The sequence below is a fragment of the Melospiza georgiana genome, chromosome 21 (assembly GCF_028018845.1).
Source record: "Melospiza georgiana isolate bMelGeo1 chromosome 21, bMelGeo1.pri, whole genome shotgun sequence".
NCBI lineage: Eukaryota > Metazoa > Chordata > Aves > Passeriformes > Passerellidae > Melospiza > Melospiza georgiana.
Genome location: NC_080450.1, coordinates 7,503,923 through 7,527,652, shown reverse-complemented (window position 1 = coordinate 7,527,652; position 23,730 = coordinate 7,503,923). Strand labels below are relative to the sequence as shown.

Here is a 23,730-nt window from a genome sequence, read left to right as displayed (position 1 = left end):
GGAATGGCGGCGGGAGCGCCTGGAATGGACCGGGACGGACCGGGATTGACCGGGCTGACCGCCGGGAGTGGCTGAGACAGACCGACCGGGACTGACTGCCGGGACGGAGGGAGGATGGGTGGCCCGGGCCCCTCCCAGCTCCAAAGGACTGTCTGGTAAAAGTTTTCACATCACGCTAAGTGAAAACGCAGGAGCTGCGGTTGGAACGCGCTAAAATAGGGATTTACTGACTTGACAAAACCCCAAACCAAACCAACCCCCAAACTCTACCACCAACACCGCTGATAACGTCTTGAAAATGTGGAAGTTCTCGGGACCCAAGGTCCTGAGCACCCTAACTGGACTTAAATAGTGATTTTACTTCGAGCAAGATGATGGGCCCTTGCCAGCCGGGTAATTCCGTGCCTGTGTGGTGAGCTGGAGCCCAGGCTGTGTGTGCCCACAGCAGCAGCAGCTGTTTCCCATCCCTCCTGGGCGTTCACCTCTTTTTCCGTGCTCGCTTTGTGCCTCCCGCTGCTGTCGCGTCTCGGGTTTGTGAGCAGCTCTGCTGGGAGGTGACCGCAGCTTTTCGGTGCAGCCCCGGAGCTCTGCATGGACCAGCTGCTGCGGTATTCTTTGGGTACTCATATATACATATAAAATAGAATAATCACATTGCATCTTTATGAGATTTTGTTTCCTCAGGCAGCCAGAGACTGGGTATATGAAATAACAAACCCGTCTCTGCTTTTTTTAAAAGCTTCTCCTGCCCAACTCGGCCCCCAGGCTTTACTTGATCCGTGTGGGATTGCTGCAGGAGCCAGGAGTGCTGCTCCAGCCTGTCCTTACCTTGTGTTTATCGTGGCTGGCAGGAGGAACAGACTCTGGCCTTAGGGACGGACACACATCCGTGGAAATGCTCCCTCCAGCCAGGCATTCCTCCTGCGTATCACACAAAGGGACCAGGCTGCTCATTGAGGAGGCCAAGGGTATAATTTGGAAGAAATGAACCAACGTAGCTGTGTGCATGGCACAGAGCCGCTCACGCTACACCCGGACAGGGCGGGCAGATATTCAAGTCTGGGTGTCTCCGATCCAGGTTTAACCCCGCGGAGCTGCAGGGAGCTGCAGCCTGAACACCCCGACTGCTCCATCGCAGCATTTCCCGGAGCGCCCCGGCGCGCCCAGCCCGGCGGGCGGAGCCTGCTCGTACCCAGGGACAGAGCCCGCAGGAATTCCTTCCCCCGCACGGGGTTTGCGGGCTGGGCTTTCCCTGAGAGCAGACTTCTTCTGATGGCACTTTTCTTTAAACGCATGCACTGATTGCTCCAGGGCCGGCACTACTCTGGCACTTTCCTGGCCGGAATTTTTACACTCCCAGTGCTGATCCAGGAGGGACATCACAGACAACACAGTGGGGACGCTGATATGAAACTGCGATGAAGCTGCACCAAAGGATTGTTATTACTGAGGAGGAGGAGGAGTCACAAATCCCCTCACACATGAAAGACTTGGCTTGAGTTATCTTCCACACTTCAGATAACAATTTTGTAGACACATGTTGTATCAGAAGCCTTATATGACACTTAAAGGCTGAGTTCACATTCCTCGTATCTAATTCAGGTATGTTGTTGTTCAAATTCTTCTAAAGAAAGATAAAGCCAACCTTCCCCAGTTAAAGAAACCATTTCTAAAAAATCAGAAGAAATTATTTATTTTCCAGGAACACTCAATTTATTTATTTTTGAAATAGTGTTCTTCAAGTCGTGTTTCTTTTACCACAGTGTCTGTGGCATTTTTGTCCTAGAACTTTCTCATAGAATGGTATGAAATGAAATTTATTCTTACAGGAAAGTATTTAGCCCACAAATTACTTCCCCAAAGTATTAAAAAACATACAAAACCATTTATCAAATTAATTACATACACTAAACCTTGTTGTGCATGTGCCTAATAATTATAGATCCATTTTTAGCTTAGTGCAGTTTGTCCTTAAAAATTACTGAGGGAACTTCACAAGGAATCCAAATGCACAAGGAATCCAAATGCACAAGGAATCCAAATTGTAGCACTACAGAATTTATCACACTACTGGTACAATTTAACAATCATAAATACATTGTTAAGTGTATTTAATACATTTTATTGTACTGAACACATTTTAATTGTGTTTAATATATATTCATTGTGTTTAACGCATTTTAAGTACCTCTGCCTGAATATACAGACCCATAAGTCATTTTTATATTTTTAATAGTTTGCAAAAAATACAGGATTTTCTTTTACTTTTATTAGTAATTCACAGAGTTAATGTAATTAAGAGTTGAATCTAATGGTATTTATCCCCTGTATAAAACCACACAAAATAGTGAGACCAATGGTGTTGTGCACATCACAAACTAAAATGCAATATGAAAATCCAGTAGCAGAATGTCATGTCCTTTTGGTGGCATTGGATGTGTCATTCATCCCAAAACATAATTTCTGTGGTAAGCAAGCTCTAAAATAAGACTTCACGTTCTAATTTTTGTCAGTGTGGTATTGAATGGAGTGTGCGCTGCATTAAACAGGAACCCGAGTGTTCCAGTCTGGAGGGCCACGGGGTGCTTGTGCTGGGAGGGGAACAGTGTCAGACTCCCGTCACACCGGGAACAGCCCCTCACAGCGGGAAAAGCCCTTCATAACACCGGGAACAGCCCCTCATAACACCGGGAACAGCCCCTCATGACACTGGGAACGGCCCCTCATAACACCGGGAACAGCATCCCCTCACAGCGGGAACTGTCCCCCCCGTTCCGGCGGGAACAGCATCCCCTCGCACCGGCAGCACCTGTTCCCATAACATCGGGAACAGCCCCCGTTACACCGGGAGTGGCCGCCCCTCACTGCAGGAGCAGCCTCCCTTCACACCGGGAACGGCTTTCCATCACTGCAGTAACGAGCTACCCTCACACGGGGAGCAGCCCTCCATCACTGCAGGAACTGTTCCCTCACAGCGGGAAGAGCTGCCCCTCACACCGGGAGCCCTCCATCACTGCAGGAACAAGCTCCCCTCATACCGGGAGCAGCCCTCCATCACTGCAGGAACTGTTCCCTCACAGCGGGAAGAGCTGCCCCTCACACCGGGAGCAGTCGCCTCTCACACCGGGAGCCCTCCATCACTGTAGGAACAAGCTCCCCTCACACCGGGAGCAGCCGCCTCTAACACCGGGAGCAGCCCTCCATCACTGCAGGAACTGTTCCCTCACACGGGGGGCAGCCCTCCGTCACTGCAGGAACTGTTCCCTCAAAGCGGGAGCAGCCTCCCCTCACACCGGGAGCCCTCCATCACTGTAGGAACAAGCTCCCCTCACACTGGGAGCAGCTCCCCTCACACCGGGAGCCCTCCATCACTGTAGGAACAAGCTCCCCTTACACCGGGAGCAGCCCCCCTCACACCGGGAGCAGCCCCCCTCACACCGGGAAGAGCTCTCCGTCGCTGCAGGAACTGTTCCCTCACAGCGGGAGCAGCCTCCCCTCACACCGGGAGCCCTCCATCACTGTAGGAACCAGCCCCCCTCACGTCGGGCCCCGGGGGTGCCGCTCAGCCGCGCTGTGCCCGCAGGTCCCGTCCCGCAGCCCGGCCGGGATCTCCCCGTCCCCACGGCACTGTCCCGCACCACCGGAATTTCCGCAGGGATCCCCGCCTGCCTCACCCTCCTCCCCGCACCCTACCCGGCCGATTAGCGGATTTAATCACATCCCTTCGGATTTCACACCAAATGCCCCCGTTACAGCGCCTGTGGCCATTCCTGGGGCTGCCTTCAGCTTCCCTCTAGCGGATCGGCCTAAAACCGCTCTTCCGCAGCCGATCCCGAGCTTTAGAGCGGCTCCAAACTACAAATACCAGCAGCTCCAGCACCGCTGAGAGGCCCCAGGACCCACCTCTCCTAGAATTAACCTCTCCAGTTTATTGTAGCCAATATTTATAAAAAAAATTATTTTTCATGTGTAGCTATAAAAGCAAAGTATTTTGAAACATTGTCTCTGGCTGAGCTATTTTCATAGCTGTGCTCTTTAAATTTTTTTCCTGTGGTGGGTGGCCCTTCCTACCTCATCGCAGAGTGACAGTGGCAGAAGGACCCAGACCTTTAATCCTGTTTCGCAGCAGGTTTAGCAGAGGAGCGGCTGCAGCAGCCTGGAAATGACCATGGAGAAGATCCTGAAGGCAGAGCTGAACACCAACCTGCTGAAGGCACTGGGGAGCTCAGGGGGAGGATGCATCAGCCAAGGCCAAACGTATGAGACAGACAGAGGACGGGTATTTGTGAAAATCAACCACAAACCTCAGGTCAATGCCAGCAGATCTTATGATTGCATAGAGATAGCTTTTTATTTTAAAAGCAGCTGATCGTTAATAATACATAATTATCGCAGTTCTGAGTTTTCTTTTTAAAGCTGTGTGTGTTTTATATCCAGAATTAATGGAGCAGGTTTGGTTGGTGTGAAATGCAGTGTAATGCAATCTGATAACCCTCAACAGCAGGAATGAGTTGTAATTCCTGTAAAAAGGAGGCCAAGCACAAAGCTTTTACTGTGGTACTTGGAGTTTGGGGAAGCTCAGAGCTGACTTTGCATTCACTGCATTCCTTTTCATGTTCCAGTTGGGAGGATTGATAATGGGAGGGCACAATCAAAACTCGCTATTATCTTTAAAGCTACAGAAATTTCAAACGTCCCCATTGCTTTTGACATTTCTAAAAGTAAAACCTTTGCAGCTTCTCAAGCCAAACTCTTGACTTCTCTACTACTAAATGAATACTCAATTGCTTTTCCTAACACCACAGTGCATCAGAAATTTGCTTCATCATATCAAAATCATCCTAAACTGCTGTGAAAAACAGCACCTTTGCTACAAAAATGCAGAGCACATGCTGAGTATTTGTGCTGTCATCTCCATCCCGTGGCCTGTGGGGAAAGAAGAACCAATTTAAGGGCTCAGTGTTACCTCATTTAGCTGTGGCCACATTATCCTCAGAGGTGCTGTTGCATCCAGGTAGTTTGGGATCTTCATAAGCAGCTGGAAATCAGGGTGAAATGTGACATATCCTACAACCCTGGGATGAATTTGGGAAAAAGAAGAAGAATTAAGAGTTAAGGCCTTAAATCTTCCTATGTGGAATGAAGCCTTGCTGCAGCTCTCTCCTTTTACCAGGAGGAATTAACTCCTTGCCACTTTGTCCAAAGCCTGGATATTCTTATTCCTTGACAGGCTAGAAAAATGTTTGAAGGGGAAATGGCAAGTTTGGAAGCCATTCAGAAAACCAACATTGTGAGAGTGCCTCAGCCCATCAAAGTGATTGACCTGCCTGGAGGAGGAGCCATGTTTGCCATGGAGTACCTAAAGATGAAGCACCTCAACAAGTATGTCCATGCAGCTCTTTTTACTGTGTTTTGGGACACATTTTTTTAATGTTTTACAGTCAGCCAGGAAACTTCATGAGCAGAGTTGCTTTAGTCTGTGAGACAGAGCTTCTCTCTGTTGAGATCTGTATTTATAAAATATAAATGTGTGTATGTATCTGTATATGTGTATACACACTCCTTGTCCATATTTGGCTTTTCCTGCACTAGAAATGCTGCCACTGCTCATTTGTGTGCTGCTCCACGTGTGCTGAGATGCTGTTGCACTGAATTTAATCACAGCTGAGTTTAGCTCATTGTTCTCTCACTGAGATTTTTCTTTTCCCAGCCCAACAGGTTTCTTTAACCTTACAGGCTACTTAGGTCTCTGAAACTTCTGCTTCTCTCTGTAGAATCTTCCAGTATGATTTAAGCTATGATTAAGTTAAGATAACATGAATCTGCATTTCATCTGTCAGCCAGCCTGAACATGGAATTCAGGAGTCCTGTGTTGCTGAAAACAAATTTTCAGGAGCACTGCTGTGTTCCAGGCCTCCATCTGGGAGCAGAGTCATTCCTATGGCTCTTCTGGCAGCTGCTTGTCCCACCCATCTATTTTATTTGGGACAATAATGACAATTCCACAGCCTCCACAAACAGTTTATTCTAATCCACACCACTGTTCCTAGAAAGGATTTTCCAATGTCTAACCTTAGTCCTGGTTGCATTTTTAAATCCATCATTTCCCCCCCCCATTCTGGGAATTGAGAAGAAATTAGTTTCTGTCCTTGAGACTCCTGTTAAGATACCTGTGGAATATTTAACTGGTTTTTAGTTGTCTAAAAACTAAACTAGATTCAATCCGTGCCTATGGCTTCTTTTCAGACTTACCTTTCCGCTGCTGTTCAGCTGATTTGGAAAGGTAAAGCCCAACAGGAGATAGCACGTTCTGTTCTCTGCTGATGGTGGGGCTGATAAGGAGGAGCACACCGTCCTCCTCCCTTTCTGCTCCTGTTTATGCAACCTCGTGTTCTCTTTACCTTTCTTGCAAGAGCATTTAGTGTGTTTGTTGTATTATCTGTGTCATCAGAGCTGTTGTCAAGTCATTTGCTCCCTGTTAGGTGCTTGTGAAATTGATTAAGGTTCTCTGTTTGCCAAGAATAGCCTTGGTCGTATTTGAGTGTTTTTTTCCCCCATGTAATACTTGTTCACTTGTTTCAGCTTCATTTTGGTTTATTTCATCCTACAGATACTCTTCAAAGCTGGGAGAGCAGATAGCAGAGCTTCATCTTCATAACCAGAAACTTGGGGAGAAGCTGAGGGCTGAGGGAAGCACAATTGGTAAAGCATTGATGGAATGTACTAAACCAAAAAGGAACCAATTCCTTTGGCTGTGGTGCAGCATTGCTTTCAACTTTCCCAAGTCAAACTGACAATTTGGACTCTTCTTCACTGTCATGCACTCTCTTAAAATCTTCTTGAGCTTACAGAGATCCCTTTCTTTGCTTGCTGTTGGTTTAGATAATTAACTGATTACAGATTATTGTCCTTTGTGAAACGCAGAATTAAGTTCCCCTTTAAAGATGCTGGGGATGACATTTTTGAACTCAAATAAGTAGCAAAATATTAAAAAATTGCTGCTCCTCAAAGTGAATTAAAGCATGAATGAAAAGAAAAATCAGTTATATAAAGAATTACTTTTTGAGTCAGTACTATTAAAATCTGAAGTGCCAGTCTGTATCTGTGTTGTTCCCATGACTTCAGAGTGGGCTGGGTCTGACTCTTAGTGGTGGACAAATCATAATCCATTATTTTGGAGTGAATGTCAAATGACTGGCAGGTCCCAAATAATCTGTGAATCAAACCCAAGCTACATTTAATGGCAACATGTCCAAGTGCCAAAAGAGCAGATTGTGATTCTGTATTTGGGCTCCTTTCCTGAATGTCCAACTCCTGCATCCAAAGCAAACTCACTGTCTGTGACTCACTATGTCTCCATTTCCAGCATCTTCAAGTCCAAAAGATTTCTTTCCAGCTTTAGAAAGGATAGTGACCATGAAACAAGTGTAATTCATTGCTTAAAGTTATTTTTCCCGCCTTAAGTTCTGTGTTTGCAAACTTTACCATGTAAATATCTCAAATCCCCTAATATTTATTTTGTTCTGTAGGAAAAGGAGCTGGTCACTCTGAGGCCCAGTTTGTGGATAAGTTTGGATTCCACACAGCCACTTGCTGTGGTTACATCCCACAGGTATGGTCTGCTCCACAGCTGTGAAAGGCACTTGGAGAGGTCTGGAAACTCCTTTTGTCTGCAGCTTTCTGACCAAAGTTTGCTTTCCCTGTTCCCTGGTGCTGTCTGTGGCCAGCAGGCACGGTGGGTGTAGTGAGGATTTGGAATGAAGCTCTGGTTCTTTAGCTTGGTGATATTTAAAAAAAGTCCCTTCATATAAAACATATCTTGGTTTTATTAACCCCTACTGCATGGATCTTGGAGAGCCTCATCATGTAACAGCTCATGAGCCATTGGAAAAGGCTCTTGGAGAGAAAAGGGCTCTTGGAGATAATTCCACCATTTTCTGGCTCTGCACCTCTCAGGATTTCATTCTACAACAACTGAATGAACCTTCAGTATCTCAAACTCTTTGCTAAGTACAGCTTTTCATCAAATTAAAATGTATTACCCAGTAAGAATAAAAGAATACTTCTACGTTTCCAGAAAGATTGAAACAGGATATTGAACGACTTAAATGATCTCACCAGAAACTCTCCCTCTAAAATACATTTAAAAATGAGAATGAATGAAAACAGCCAGAATCTCAACTTACATTAAAGAGAGCCCCACCAAAGTGTGGTGGGGAGCAGCAGTCCCAAAACAAAACTTCTGATGTTGCTGTGTATTGGTCACACTGACATTGTCCAGGCCATTGTGTCAGCTCTGAATGCTTTAACTGGATCTCTCTTATTGACACTGAGTGAATGTGTGTTAAAATAATTGTGTGTGACCAAGCTGTGCTGTGTTTGCAGGTGAATGGGTGTGTTAAAATAATTGTGTGTTAAAATAATTGTGTGTGACCAAGCTGTGCTGTGTTTGCAGGTGAATGGGTGTGTTAAAATAATTGTGTGTTAAAATAATTGTGTGTGACCAAGCTGTGCTGTGTTTGCAGGTGAATGAGTGGCAGAGTGACTGGCCATCCTTCTTCATCCGCCACCGGCTCCAGGCTCAGCTGGATTTGATTGAAAAGGATTATGGAGACAGAGAAGCCAGAGAGCTCTGGTCACAGCTGAAAGTATGAGCCATGTTTTAAATCTGTTTCCTAGAATTTCAGAAAATGTGTATCAGTGGGATTGTAAAGGTGTTTTTTAAGGGATTTACCCAGCTTGGAATGAAGAGCAGGGTCTGGATGAGCTTCACAGAGGGTCCAGCAACACTGTCAGCTGAATGGAGTTCCTGTTACTATTTTAATTTTGTAGATAGTGGAAAAAAACCCTGCAATTCAGCATTAACATTTATTTCTGAGAATACAGCTAGTAATAATAAGCATATGGTAAATCCTAAGAGCTTGGTGTTACGAGGTGGTTGAAATTCTGCTGCCTGGACAGATTTGTATTTTACCTGGCCCAGGCTGAGGCTGGTTCAGGCCATGTTCCATGCAGCACTCAGGGAGCACCAGGGGTGTTCTCTCTCTCTTCTGTCCATTGGTCCAGATGCTTACTGCAGTTCTTTTTGCCATTGAAACTTTTTCGTTTAAATGAATTTATTTTTTATTTCTCATGACAGCCAACAGTATCCATGTCTAGAAACAATACATCAGTACCAGGTGCTGATACCACACTGTGAATTAAATGCTTTGCTGAGCTCTGTCAAGAACAATCCAGAACATTTATCACTGGTTTGTTCTTGTTGACATTAGTGTCCGTGAGGGCTGAACACAGGCAGCATTTGGCCACCTCAGGCTCTAACATGCTGCAGTACTTAATTTTATTCATTATTTTCTTCAAAACTCTTATTTGTTAATGTCTGTTTATGCTTTTTCAGCCAAAGATTCCTGAAATGTTCTGTGATGTGGAAATTGTTCCTGCTCTCCTGCACGGGGACCTGTGGGCAGGGAATGTGGCTGAGGATGACTCTGGGCCGATCATATTTGACCCTGCCTGCTTCTATGGCCACTCAGAGTTTGAGCTGGCCATTGCTGGCATGTTTGGGGGCTTCAGCAGCTCTTTTTTCTCTGCCTATCACAGTAAAATACCCAAAGCTCCAGGGTTTGAGAAACGGAACAAGTTGTATCAGCTCTTTAATTACATCAACCACTGGAACCATTTTGGGACAGGGTACAGGGGCTCTACCCTAAACATGATGAGGAAACTTCTGAAGTAACCAGGTAATCTGAGAAATTCTGCCACAATCCCCTAGGAATGAGCAGCCCCTGCTCATCCCAAGTACCACAAACTCAGAATTGGTGGTAAAACACCTGATATGGGGAAGGTTGAATGCACTTTGAGCCTCACTAACTAAAAGCAATTGTGTAATCTTTAACTTGGGCACTGGTTTCCCTGCACAGATTCCTCCCTACTGGAGGAAAGGGCTGCACTGTTTGTCAAGGCTCCAGTGGCCTGGAAAGCAGCACAGCCAGCCTGCCCTTGCTGCTCTCTCACCTCTGTGCTCTGCTCCCACAGCTGCCCCACAGCAGCATCTTCCCAGCCCTGCTCCAGCTGCAGTTTGGTATGGGGAGCTGCACTTGTGGGACAGTGCTGCTGGAAGCAAGTTTTTGTGTCTGCCCTTGTTAGTCCTGGGTTAGTTTTCTTTCTGTTCCCCCCCCTTTCTCCATGGTCTTCTGTTTCCCTTCCCTTCCCTTCCCTTCCCTTCCCTTCCCTTCCCTTCCCTTCCCTTCCCTTCCCTTCCCTTCCCTTCCCTTCCCTTCCCTTCCCTTCCCTTCCCTTCCCTTCCCTTCCCTTCCCTTCCCTTCCCTTCCCTTCCCTTCCCTTCCCTTCCCTTCCCTTCCGCCTGTCAAATGTCCTAATCCAAAATTTCAGCCAGATTCTGTGAATCTGAAAACATTCTCTGTTTAATTTAATGAGCAGACAAGGCCCTTTGGCTGCATTTGGCAAACAGATGTAATTAATAATATTTCTAATATTTATTTTAATTTAATGTAATTTACTCACATTCATTTTTCCCTTGCTAGAAGAACTGAAATTCCAGTGGTATTTTCTAGAAGGATATTTAGTTCCTTGGTAATTAACTGTACAGTCAGAAGTGGGTTATTACCACTCAAAGTTGATAATAAGATTTCATAATTTTAGTGTAATATTTGTGTGTTGTACTACAATAGTAACATATTTAAATAATTTTGTAAAAACACAGCAAAATGTGGGAGGGAGGTGGCTGGGTGAGAGGAAGCACCTGTGGCTGCTGGGTTGGTTGGTGCTTGATGTATTTTCAATTTTAGAAAATGAGTGCAGTGGGCAAAGCTGGTCTGTTGTGCCACCACTGGGTTATGGAAGGAATATCAAAGGTCAAATCTGATGGATTTGTAAGGGGTTTTATTGTTCCTTACTGCTTTATTTTTACAGAAAACACAGGCAGTGGGAATTTGGGGAGAAAAGTGTTCAGCAAAGACACTGGTGCACAATCTGAGCTAGGGTACATGAGTGACTCTGGGGGATTTTAGTGGAAGTAGCAAGAAGTACAAAAGTAAGTGCAGTCCCATAAATATGAATTAGAAGATTTGGGTAAGAATGACCTGAGTATTTACACTTCAGATGGTTGGCATGACTAATACTAAAATATTATATTCAAAATTGCTCAGATATATTTAGACTTTCCTTAACTTTAAATGGTTGTGCTATAAAGATTTAATTAATTTTAAAATTTGATGTTGTAATTGGTTTTAAACAATGCACTTTGCTCTCTGTAAATATGATACAAATAGTAAAAAATGTTTGCTTCCTTTGAATCAGGGGAATCTGTCATGGTTGGTTATAAAACTTAACAGAACTAAAAGAGTGGAAAAGTGGAACAGTGGAGTTTGGGATTGTAGTGATGGCTGGAAGATCTAGGTCTGAGCAAAGTGCACTGGTGTTTATAGATATGAACAAACCAACCTGTATCACACTGGGAACTACTTGTGAACTTAAATTTCTTCTCAAGTAAAACACTTGCCTTGCAGAAACCCTGTTCAGTGTACATCTGGTTTGTGGCTGTGATTTGATAGAATGAATTTGAGCCTGAAAATAAAACATTTGGGTGTGGATGGAGCTGCTGGATAGCAGGAAAGAGCAACTGACCTGTTGTGACATCCTTGAATTTGCTGTAGAATCAGTGGGGCTGTGGAGTTCCAGTGTTGTTTCCAGAGCTGGGTGAGGTTTGGATGGTGTGCTGTGATATTCACCATGCAGTGCAGGGTCTGCTGTGGGCTGGGTGAGGAATGGACCTCATGGATGTCCCCATCCTTGTCCTTTGCCCCTGAGGTCCCCCTGCCCAGGTCCCCATCCCTGTTCCCTCACCTGAGGCTCTCTATCTCCATCCTCACCCAGTGCTTGGGTGCCCATGCCTGTGTCCCCATCCTCGTCCCATCCCCAGGACCCCATAGCTGATGTCCCCATTTCCAACCTAGATGTTCCCATCCCTGGTGGGTGTCCCCAGGGTTGTGTCCCCATCCCCCTGGTGAGTTTCCCCATCCTCAGGAGGTCTTCTTGTTTCCACTGGGTGTCCCTTGGCTGGATGTCCCCATCCCGGGTGGGTGTTCCTGTCCCCATGGTGGGTGCCCCCGGGGTGAGTGTCACCATCCCGGGTGGGTGTCCCCAAGCTGGATGTCCCTATCCCCAGCAGGGGTTGGTGTATCCAATGGGTGTCCCCAGGGTGGGTGTCACCATCCCCAGTGGGTATTCCCAAACTGTCCCCACCCCCAGTGGGTGTCTCTAGGGTGGGTGTCCCCATCCCCAGTAGGTGTTCCCGTCTCCGGTGGGTGTCCCCATGATGGGTGTCACCGTCCCCGGTGGGTGTCCCCAAGCCACCCTCGGAGGGTGTCCCCAGGGTGGGTGTCCCCAGGGTGGGTGTCCCCATCCCCATCCCCAGTAGGTGTTCCTGTCTCCGATGGGCGTCCCCAAAGTGGGCGTCACCATCCCTGGTGGGTGTCCCCAAGCTGGATGTCCCTATCCCCAGTAGGGGTTGCTGTACCCAGTGGGTGTCCCCAGGGTGTGTGTCCCCACCCCAATGTGTGTCCCCGGGGCGTGTCCCCTCATCTCCCCCCGCCCCGCGGAGGGGCCGGGCCGGCGCTCGGAGGCGGTGCCGCTGCCTTTGGTCCCTCCTGGCGGCCCGTAGCTGGGCGGCGGCGGCGCGGGGCGGGCCCGGGCGGCAGCGGCGTTTGTCCCGCGTGTTCGTTTGTCACGGTTACCGCTTATCCCGGTTATCGCTTATCCCGGTTATCGCCTGTCCCGGGTGGTCGCAGCGCCGGGCCGGAGGGGCGAGGCCGGCGGCCCCGGGAGCCCCGCGGTGCCGGTAGGGCCGGGCGGGGCCGCGGGAGGGGCGCGGTGGGCGCACGGCGGGGCCGGGCGGGGTGAGCGGGGCGGCGGGACCGGCCCTGCCGCGCCCTGAGCGGGGCGGAACCGACCCTTCCTCTGTCCCTGGCAGCCATGGACGGAGCGGGGCGGGAGGCGGAGGAGGGCGAGGAGCCGGCTGCCATCAGCGCCAGGAACATCCTGGACAGCTTCACCGAGAGCCGCGAGGTCGCGGAGCTCATCGGGAACCTGCGGGAGGTGTTCGCGGAGCTGGTGACGAGGGAAATGGCCGTGGAACGGTTCATAGGTAAGCGCGGCAGCCAAAGGGAGGGGTCCTGATGTTACATGACACAAACGTTTCATTATGGATGATTCATTTTGTTATTGTTGAATACCAAAAAGGGACCAAACCGCTAATTTTTGGGTCAGTGATAATGCTGGAACTTTGTCAACAGGTAATTCAGATGTGGTTTTTTGCTCATTTTGTTTTTTATATAGATGTTCTTTTCTTATCTGATACTTAACTACTGTAAATGAAAAGTTAGGTCTTAGATTCCAGAAATCTCAATTCTAACTCGTGTTGGGCCTTCAGTTTCCTGTTCAAATCCAGGCCATAATTTAGTTAAAAGTTTGTATATCTGTCAAATAAACCAACGCTGTTGCTCATTGAAACACACATTTTGTGCTTTAAAGTGTCAATTTCCTATTTACCTTTTCATTTCATGGGAAATGTGAAGAGTGGCTGCACCCATACAGATCATGTTTGTTTCTCCAAGTGGAGGTAACTTGGTTTGACTTTTGTGCCACCTAAGGAAAGCTCTCCTGTCCTTGGGCTTCAGCTGAATGTGGAAGGGCCACAGTGAGGTGCATGTAGCAGTGTCCTGGGTCACCAGGCTGTTTCAAGGCACATCTGTGTGTTAGGTTAATATTTTGATAAGATGATTTGCAAATGTTCATTCAGTGCTTTATGTATTTGCAAACTGAATTTAGCAGAGTGGCATTTTGCAGGGATTTTTGTGAAGGATGGAGAAATTGCAAAACTCACAGTGAAAATATTGACCCAGCAGCTTTGTTTTTGACAACAAGAATTGAGGTGGGCAAACAATAAAGCAGAACCCCCCAAATTTGGAGATCTGAGCCTGCAGAAGTTTCTCAGTAGCATTATTGTGGTTGGCTGAACTGACTTCCATCTGAATGATGGACATGAGACTGCTCAGACAGAAGGAACTCTCATTGCTGAGGTTGTTCAGCATCACAGAGGAAATGTCAGATATCAGTGGGACAGGAAAAACCATTGCTGGAAAAATCACCTTGCTGTGCCTCTGTGTCACATCACGTGGAGTGTTTCTTTGCATTTAAATTCTATTTGTGAGCTTTCTGCCTGTGTATCATTGCCCAGTAAATACAAGCTCAGTATACTTATAAAGATGTTGTGGTTCAGTGTTGGGTTATAATGTTTTGTGTGCTCAGGTGTCATTGATCCTTCTGGGACAAAGTGTCCCAAACCTGCCAAGAGGCTCAGTGTGAGTTAGAACACTGACATTTAGGGAATAGCTTTTATCTGGGAGCAGGGAATGCAGTGATCACCTGTTCCAGAGAGTTTCAATGAAAGTTTCCAAAGAATTCAGAAAAACTCATGATGCTCATTTTGTGATGAACCATTAGAAACAGAAGTTTGAGAAACAGTTTAATCTGCAAATACAATTTTGTAGGAAACTATAGGAAGATCTTTTTTGAAATAATAGTTTTAGAGCATCTGGTTTAGGTTAATTTACTTCAGCTTTTATATTTGGGGTTTTATTTTATCTTTAGCAGTCTGTGTCCTGGGAAAAGAATTTGCTCCTCAATTCCACTTTTTGTGTTCACTGGTTCTGCTGTTTGTATCAGCATTAATTCAGGTGCGAAGTCAGGGATGATGAGGAGCTGAAATTTCCCTCTGGATGCTGTTCTGGTGTCCCAGTGGAATTGCACAAGGATGCTGTTGGATGCTTTGGTGTCTGAAAGTGGTGGTGCAGTGTCATCCACTGGTCAACTGCAGCACTGTTGGCCTTGAGTCATGTCTTCAATGTAAATGTTGGTGTGTCAAGCAGAGGAAAAGGACAGAGAGCAAAGTGGTTTGTGAGAGAAACAAATACAGAAAAGGGGAGCTTAAGGAGCTTTTGGTTTTCTAATTCAAAAGCTGTTTCCTGACCAAATAGCTAAAGTGAGCCAGGCAATCTCCAGTGCCACACTGGATCACTCAATGATCTCCTTGGGAATCCAGCTTTCATTTCTGTAGCTGCTTTTTGTTGATTCTGGGTTTAAATTGAAAAGCTTTTGTGTCTGAAAGTTTTGGTGTTTTTTTTTTTTTCAATACTCAATTTCAATTTGTCTTTTCTTGAGTCAGTATCCAAAAGGAGACACTCTGTTACTGGCAGCAAAACAGAGTAAGGGATGTGAACAGTTTTGAGGAGCACAGTGGTTAGAGCTGCGGTTTGTTTGTTGAGGTTAAAATTTGTTAAGGATTCTTTGTTCTTTGCTGAACAATTCCCTGTATTCTATTTCAAAATAAGAAACTGGCTCTGAGGATTGTGAGGAGCACCCTCACTGCAAAGTGTTGCTTGTGGGAGGTTTATCCAGAGAAATTGGGGAGATTCCTGGGGGTGGGTTGATGGCACAGTTAAGACCTGGAAGAGCCTTGGAGTAGTTTATTACAGATCTCTTTTCATTTTCAGGTATAATGGACAAGTACCAGGAGCAGCCTCACCTTTTGGATCACCACTTAGGTAGGAATGTCAGCCTTAAATAATTTTTGTGTCTGTACTTAAAAATCTGTTACTCTGGAAGATCTGAGTTTGCATTGCAAGATTGCTGTGGCTGATAATATTTCCATTTTATAATTGTTGTCTCACTCTGTTCTATCAGAAGTACAGCAAACTCTGTGACATGAATGTAACCTCACTGGTTTTTCTCTCCTTTCATTAGAGGGGATGATGAATTCCCTGTTGGAGATAGTATGGGACAGTGGATCTCCTCCCCCACTAGTTCACCTGGCTTTTAAATTTCTCTACATCATTACAAAGGTAAATCCTAAATTTAATGTTCTTTAACTGAAATTTGTAAGTTACAAAAATTTTCTTCGTTACTTTCAAAAATACTAAAATAAATAAGTGTTGAATGTGATTAAATATTTTAAACTACACTGTGAAAGATTAGTTCTCTTGTTTCCCATTTTCATGATAGCTGATGTTATTTAATGATCCAAATTAGTAAAAATTCAGATCTGAGTGCAAAAGAAATTGCAGACATGGAGTGATAAAACACGAGTTATAACTTTGAAAAGTAAAGTGTAATGAACAGTTAGATGGATGTGGAATTTAGAAAATATTTTTGGGCTGTAAGGGCTGAGCCCTGGAAGAGGTGGCTCAGAAAGGTGGTGGGGTCTCCATCCTTGGGATCCTGGACACCCCATGGATGTGGTCCTGGGCTCCCTGTATCATCTCATGAATTCTTAATAACTTTGTAAAAACACAAAGTTATATATCACAATAAAACCACAAAGCTAAATATCACAAGGTCTTTAAGACTTTGATTGCAGGCTTACTCTCCTTATGACATGAGGCTCCTAATCAAGAAATTCCTCCAGGGCTCTTTCCTTTCCCCTCAGTGTGTGCTGGTGCTGGATGGGTTCTGAAATTCTGAATTCTGGAATTTTCTGCTTTAGGTGAGAGGCTACAAACGTTTCCTGCCACTGTTCCCTCATGAAGTCAGGGACCTGCAGCCTGTTTTGGATCTGCTTGCAAAGCAGAACCCAAGAGACCCTGAGGTGAGCACTTGCTGTACTTTTTGTTCAACTTTTATGTCTCCAGTGGGAAAAGCTGAAGGAAAAAATTTGGGGAAAAGTAGATAAAGCAGTGGCAGACCCTGTCTGGTGTCAACACCTGGATTTAATGTGAAAACCATCATCTTGTCACAGGAGAAATATCCTCCCCAAGGAGAGGTTTTGGTGTTTTTTTCATGGGATTTGTTCCAAGGATTTAGAAACAGTGGCAGTAGAGGTGCAAGTAGAATCTTTAAGTACTCATGTAAGGAGCACATTGATTGTAACAAGAGTTAGAAGAAGGGCAGTGAAAGGTATTAAATCTCTAAAATGACTGAGTGAAAAATACTCCAGTCTGAGTCCAGGATACTGGATATTCTTATGTTTTTAAATAAGGGAAAAGAAAAATCCCAGAGACCTGCTTAAGATAGATTATCAATTATAAGTCACAAAAATCATGGGTTTGAAGACAGTTGTATTGCTGCTCTAAATTAAAGCTTTTTTTAATAAACTTAAATTCTGACACTTTGCTGCTGTAGATGTACACCTTTAAATCTTGAAAAACTTCCTTTTTCTTCAGAAGTTGTTACAGTAAACCCATGAAAACAACACATAAGAAATTAAGGAGAAAAACATACTTCTGTTATATTTGTGAGTGGGAAGGGAAAGACAGGAGAATGGGAAGGTGCAGATTTCCTTTGGGAGGGAAACAAGGTTGCCTTGATTTCTGACGGGGGGGAGGGTCCATGAATTTTGTTACAGTTTTGCTGTTTGGGATCCCTTGTAGCTCTGTCTCCTCTGGAGTTTCAGGGCACTCACACTGGGAGTTTCCTCTTGCTCATCTTTGGAAGTTCCTTGGAGCCAGGGGGTACTTTGTGCTCTTGGCAATTCATGTTGCAGAAAATGAAGTAAAAAACCTTTGTTTTGCCATTCTTGTCACCACATTTGTCTTCACAGAGAAAAGCAAGGCACAATTCTTCCCAAGAATATTTCTGGGTTTCACATTCTCTGAACCTCAGAGAAAAAAAATTCTTATCTCATTTGCTGCGCCTGAGTTTTTCACAAGTAAAATACATTGTAAAATATTGTTTACCTGAAGGAAATTAGTAATTGAATATTAGTGTTTTTTAATTCAATGACCAATTAAATCCAGGTGTGTGTGTGTTGCTGACAGTCATGAAATTTTGTGCAGAGTGCAGTTGAGTGCTTACAAGATTTAGTTTAGATGTAATACAATGTAATATAGTATAGAATTATATTATTATATATATAATATAGTATAGAACAATATAATAATACATATATATATAGAATATTATATATAGAATATAATAATACATATATATATAGTATAGAATAATATAATATTATATATAATTGAATTATATAATAATATATAATGTAGTATAGAATAATATAATAATACATATATAATATAGTATGATATAATATTATATAATACAATGAAATATAATATAATATAATTATAATATCATATGATGAAATATATGATATAATGAAATATGGTATGATATGGTATGATATGATATAATACAGTACAGTATAATACAATACAGAATAATACAATACAGAATAATACAATACAGAATAATACAATACAGAATAATACAATACAGAATAATACAATACAGAATAATACAATACAGAATAATACAATACAGAATAATACAATACAGAATAATACAATACAGAATAATACAATACAGAATAATATAATACAGTATAATATAGTATAGTATATTATAATATAGTATAATATAGTGTAATGTAATATAATGTAATATAATGTAATATAGTATAATATAATGTAATATAATATAGTATAATAATGTAGTATAATGTAATGTAATATAATGTAATGTAATATAATGTAATGTAATATAGTATAATAATGTAGTATAATGTAATGTTATATAATGTAATGTAATATAATGTAATGTAATATAGTATAATAATGTAGTATAATGTAATGTAATATAATGTAATGTAATATAGTATAATAATGTAGTATAATGTAATGTAATATAATGTAATGTAATATAGTATAATAATGTAGTATAATGTAATGTAATATAATGTAATGTAATATAATGTAATGTAATATAGTATAATAATGTAGTATAATGTAATGTAATATAATGTAATATAGTATAATGTAATGTAATATAATGTAATGTAATATAGTATAATATGATAATTAATTAGCCTTCTGATAAAATCCTCCTCATCATTCCTCTCCTTTGTCTGGGGCAAAAATATCTCTCTGTTCCTTTGCAGACGTGGGAAACTCGGTACATGCTGCTGTTGTGGCTGTCCATGATCTGCCTGATCCCCTTTGACCTGGCCCGTTTTGATGGGAACCTTGTTTCCCTGGAGGGGCAGGCTCGGCAGCCAACCATGGATCGCATCCTGGACATGGCCAAGGTGAGGAGAGCACACCCTGCACTGCTCCCACACCTGCCATCTGGGGCTCAGTCATTCACTGGGTGATAAATATTAATATAGTCCGTGTGCTCCTCAATGATATTCTTTGCTGCATATTATTTAAGCCTGTATTTTTGTGTCTAATCCATAAAGAATTTTTTCATAGTTCTGAATCTTCAATCTGTTGTTTGCTGCTTTAGAGTCAGGTGAGCCTGGAACTTGTTTCCCCTGATGTAATAAACTGTTTTATCTGAGGTGACCCCCTGCCTTTGAATGTGTTAGAGGCTTTCAACACATGCAAGTGCCAGAGAGCTTCTCTGAAAGCCAGATCTGAGGATTTCTAGAGAAAATCAGTGTTTGATCAGAGTGAGCAACTTTGGAAGCTGTGACTGTGGGAAGATTTTTAAACAAATACATGAAGTTCCAGTGGGTGTCAGCCCAGGTGGCTGACTTGTCATGCCTTTGAGATAGAAATAAACCACCCAGGTACCCAATGGCTCAGGCTTTTGACACTTGCAGCACTAAGGCTGCTTACAGCCCAATGTGTCTGTGAGTTAAGGCTTCAGCAAATGAACCTTCAGTAATAAACCTGCTTTGAAAGGCACACAAAGGGAGACTCTGCCTCAGATACAGTTTGTTAAATGGAAAAAATAACTTTCTACTATCTTTAAGCTAAGTTTGTAACCATAATAATGTAATAATGTGTGTGATCATCATAATATTTGTCATGTAAGTATTCAGTATTATGTACAGAGCTGTTACATAGTTGGTTTTCTATCTCCAGTTATGAATTCTTTTACAGTCAGGTTTCTTTTCCCCTCAGTGTTACCTGGTTGTCAGTGACAAGGCTCGGGATGCAGCTGCTGTGCTGGTGTCCAAGTAAGTCTCTTTTGTGCATCTTGGCAGAAAGGCTCCCACTCCTCCTGCTGTTCCTTAATCTGACATGGCAGGGTTGGGAGGGCTGGAAGGTGCCAGCTGTCTGTGGGATATTAATATTGCTTGAATCGGATGCAGCAGTGTTTGTTGGGAATAAATAAATTTTAAAAAATTACAAAATAATAAATGATGATCAATAACAACAACAACAACAATAATAAATTACAAAATAATAAATTAAGCAGGGATAGAACACACACGTCTCTTGTTTCAGTATCTATTCCAGTCCACATTTCTGGATGTTCTAGTGGAAGTCAGCTCAGGTTGTGACTGATTTGGGTTTTTTTTCCTTTTTAAAGCAGTAAAAGCCCCAGCTCTGCACTGCAGCCTGTGCTCAGCAGAGGGCGCTGATTAATTTTAATTAGGAGTGAATGTTCAGCACAAATGTGGGGATAGAATACACTAGGCTGGTTCCAGTACCAGCTGTGCCAGGCTGTAATGGTGCTGTATAGTGGATTTAAAATTATTTAGTTTCATAAAAACAGCATTTTCAAAACAGCCTGGTGATTAAAACACTTCACCAGAAATTAGAAGGGGCTGCAAGGCGTTTCCCTGTTCTCACATCCCCAAAGCCAGTTCTGAGCATAATCATTCTGACAGGAGGTTTGTGTGCCACCTCCCTGGAGCTGGGCTGTTACTTGGGTGGGCAGAGCACAACGGTCCTGGACAGATGGACAGATAAGATACAGGAGTCTGACTCTGTAGCAGGCTCTGGGAGAGTCCCTGGGGAGCAAGAGAGTGTCTGGGCCCTGCTTTGTGCTCCAAGGAGTTGATGAATTTCAAGTGAAGTTTAGAAACATCAGGATTCAAAACTTCCTGTTTTCCAAAGTGAGCTGCTCCTCACAGGGCAAAGGACCTGGAATGTATTTCATGAATTCTCCTTTCTGCTGCTCAGTGAGTGGCTGCAGCAGGAGGAGATGAGGCTGATCCTTATCCTGGTCTTAGTCTGGAGGTTAGGGCACTCCTTTGGGAAAGAGAGATTTAAACTCCTTGGGGCTGAGGAAGGGTCCAGGAACCAGCTCAGCCCCTTCACAGGTCACTTCTCTCACGTGTGCCCTTGGGCCGAAGGCAGCCTCATCCTTCCACCCAAACCAGCCCTCCTGCAGCTCCCCCCAAATCCTCATTGTTCTGCTGCTGAGCACCACAGGCACTGCCTGGGAAGCCTCTCCATCCCAGCAACTCACTGCTGAGGTGTTTTCTGTATTTATTTTATTCAATACTCCCTCAGTGAGCTCTTGGGGCTGGTTCCCCACTTATCTGTAGGTGTAGGAAGGATCCAGGTCCTGGCTCTGGGGCACATCTTGGAATTCTGTGAGTTGTGCTGGGTGAGCACAACTCCCCATGTGCCTTGTTTCCACTGGGTGAGTTGAGAACAAGTGTAGTCTGAGTTGCTGCTGCAGCAGGACCTGGTTTGTGGGTGCCAGGACACTGAAGTGATGCCCTGACTGCAGCTTGGCTGCTCAGGGGAGGGCTGAGAGTATGTTTATGATAGTTTAGCCATGAAAATCATCTTTTCCCTTTTCTAAGATGGCTAAAAACACATCTCTTCACCCATCTAGTGTGTTAAATAACAGATGCTTGACCTTTACAAATATCTGGAACCCCAAATGTAGCCCTGCTGGTTTCTTGTTTTGGGCCTGACTTCTGACAGACAGTGCAAAATGACCACTGATTTTCACATTTGCAGAATGGCTGGTTTTGGTGAGAGAGGTGCAGAATCCTCCTATTTGTTTCAGCTTTTTGCTAATTCTAATGGAAATAATTTTTTTTAAAGCTTTGAAAATTGTGTTGCCTTATAATTAAGATAAGAAATTTCTAGAACCCAAGCTTTTAGCTGGGTTTGAAGTGAAAACAAAGTTCCAGGTCAGAGCCTTGCTGGGCTAAACACAGGATGGTTTGGAGTGTTCCCACCCTCAGTGATTTGGGGAAACAAGCATTGAAGAATTGTTTCCAGGAACTACAACTGGTTTGGATAGGAAGAAAAATCATTTTTCACTGGGTGTCATAAAGTCAATGGCTGCAATGTTTTTCTTTTTTTTTTTTTTTTTCTGTGACAGGTTTATTGTCCGCCCTGATGTCAAGCAAAGCAGGATGGCAGATTTCCTGGACTGGGTGCTCTCCATGTTATCCAAATCCTCCTCCCAGACCATGGAGGGCACTGTCATTGTCAATGGCATGCTCCAGGCCCTGGTAAATACTGCTTTTCCCTTAAAAGATTGTTGAGTTTATGGCCATCCTATACTGCTCCACAGGACCTTGACAGCAAAGGCACAGAGGGGTTCCTGGTAAGGAAAAAAGGAGAATTTCCTCAGCAGCAGTTTAGACAATATAACTGCCCATGCATGTGTATTTTCTTTTTTTGTCATCCCCAAGTGAAAGTGAAATTGCCAGTACAGCTACTCATAAATAACTCTCAAAGTAGCAGTCATTTCAGTAAGTTTGAGTTTGTTTGCTAATCTGAATGAATTTTTTGTGTAATGCCCTTTCTTTGTGAATTGATAATGGTGTGTGACTCAAAAGAGCTGAATTCTTAGTTTGGGTTTTAAAATTGATATACTGTGCATGGGGAAAAAATCTGCAGTGCCTGAACTGCTGTTCCAGGGCACTGCTCCTCTTGTACATCCTAAGAAGGGCTATTTTTGAAAGCTTTGTTGAAGTTTTACACCTTTAAAAGTACTGGGCTGTGTTTTGTAATCCTGGGGTGACACTTCTGTGCCAGTTTTGATGTCCGAATATATTTGGGCAGAATGGGTTTGTGTGGGGGGAGGGATTGTTGTTCCTTCTTGGTTTGGTTGTTGACCAAGGCAGTGCAGGTGAAGACAGATCACAAGCCCTTTGCAGTTGCACAGGTTTGAGGATTTGCTGGTGTTTGTACAAGTTTTGATAATTTGCATAAATTTGCTACTCTTCTTAACCAGTCACTAAGAGGACTTGTGTGCAGTGTGGTACTAAACATCAAAGCAAAGGTCTGGAGAAGGTGTGTGGGTTTTTTTTTTTAGTTGTTCCTTTTTCCTCTCGAGCTCTTCCAAATCAGAAGGGAGAAGAAATGATCTATATTTAGAATAACTGAGGACCTGCTGCTTAAGCAGGAGGAAGCGTTATTTGTGTGCATTGCAGCGTTTCAAAAGACAGAATGATGTTTCATCATTTTATTGTCAGATCTGGAAAGGGAGACTGACTGTTTGCCATTCCCAGGCATGATGAGACCTGCAGGATGTATAATGCATTAGTGTTTTGTCATAATTCCTTTGAGTTTGGCTTTGGCTCCATCCACCTGTTCATTAGTGCTCACTAAGCGAAACAGGTGAATACTCAACAAGTAGAATCGAAACCAGAATGTGATACAATAGACCTGGGAGCAGAGCCTGCTGCTTTGCTTTTCTGGGATTTTTTTTTTCTTCTCCAGAGCTCATAATTCCTGTTCCAATTGGTAGATATGGTCAGATTTGTAAAGCCTTTTCTTGTATTTAGTCTTTGATTTCTCCTTTAAGTCACTGCAATGAGTGGGATCATTAGGGTGTAAAGGTTTTCAGAATGGTGTGTGTATGCATGTAGGTGCTCAAGGAGAGCAGGAAATATTTATTTCAAGAGTTAAATGTTATAACTATAATATTTATATATAATTACATCTATTCTTAGTATTTTAATATTAAGAAATTTCTCTCACACTTGTAGCAACATTATATTGTCAA

At 43.6% G+C, this 23,730-nt stretch overlaps 2 protein-coding genes across 2 annotated transcripts in view; both read left to right on the top strand.

The window, feature by feature from the left end:
* The first annotated feature begins 4,053 nt into the window (after positions 1–4,053).
* FN3K (fructosamine 3 kinase) lies at positions 4,054–10,236 on the top strand. Its single transcript, XM_058038849.1, has 6 exons — positions 4,054–4,309; positions 5,231–5,382; positions 6,611–6,702; positions 7,530–7,612; positions 8,526–8,648; positions 9,398–10,236. The coding sequence occupies exons 1-6, from the start codon at positions 4,163–4,165 to the stop codon at positions 9,734–9,736; spliced, it is 936 nt and encodes a 311-aa protein (XP_057894832.1). The 5' UTR covers positions 4,054–4,162; the 3' UTR covers positions 9,737–10,236.
* Positions 10,237–12,702: 2,466 nt separating this feature from the next.
* Positions 12,703–23,730, top strand: part of TBCD (tubulin folding cofactor D) — a 122,504-nt gene continuing 111,476 nt past the window's right edge. The window contains exons 1-8 of the mRNA XM_058038844.1: positions 12,703–12,859; positions 12,992–13,165; positions 15,573–15,623; positions 15,823–15,920; positions 16,562–16,663; positions 18,956–19,102; positions 19,926–19,981; positions 22,096–22,228. Of these exons, the coding sequence (XP_057894827.1) occupies positions 12,994–13,165; positions 15,573–15,623; positions 15,823–15,920; positions 16,562–16,663; positions 18,956–19,102; positions 19,926–19,981; positions 22,096–22,228 (759 nt within the window). The 5' untranslated portion in view covers positions 12,703–12,859; positions 12,992–12,993. The remainder of the gene's footprint in view (positions 12,860–12,991; positions 13,166–15,572; positions 15,624–15,822; positions 15,921–16,561; positions 16,664–18,955; positions 19,103–19,925; positions 19,982–22,095; positions 22,229–23,730) is intronic.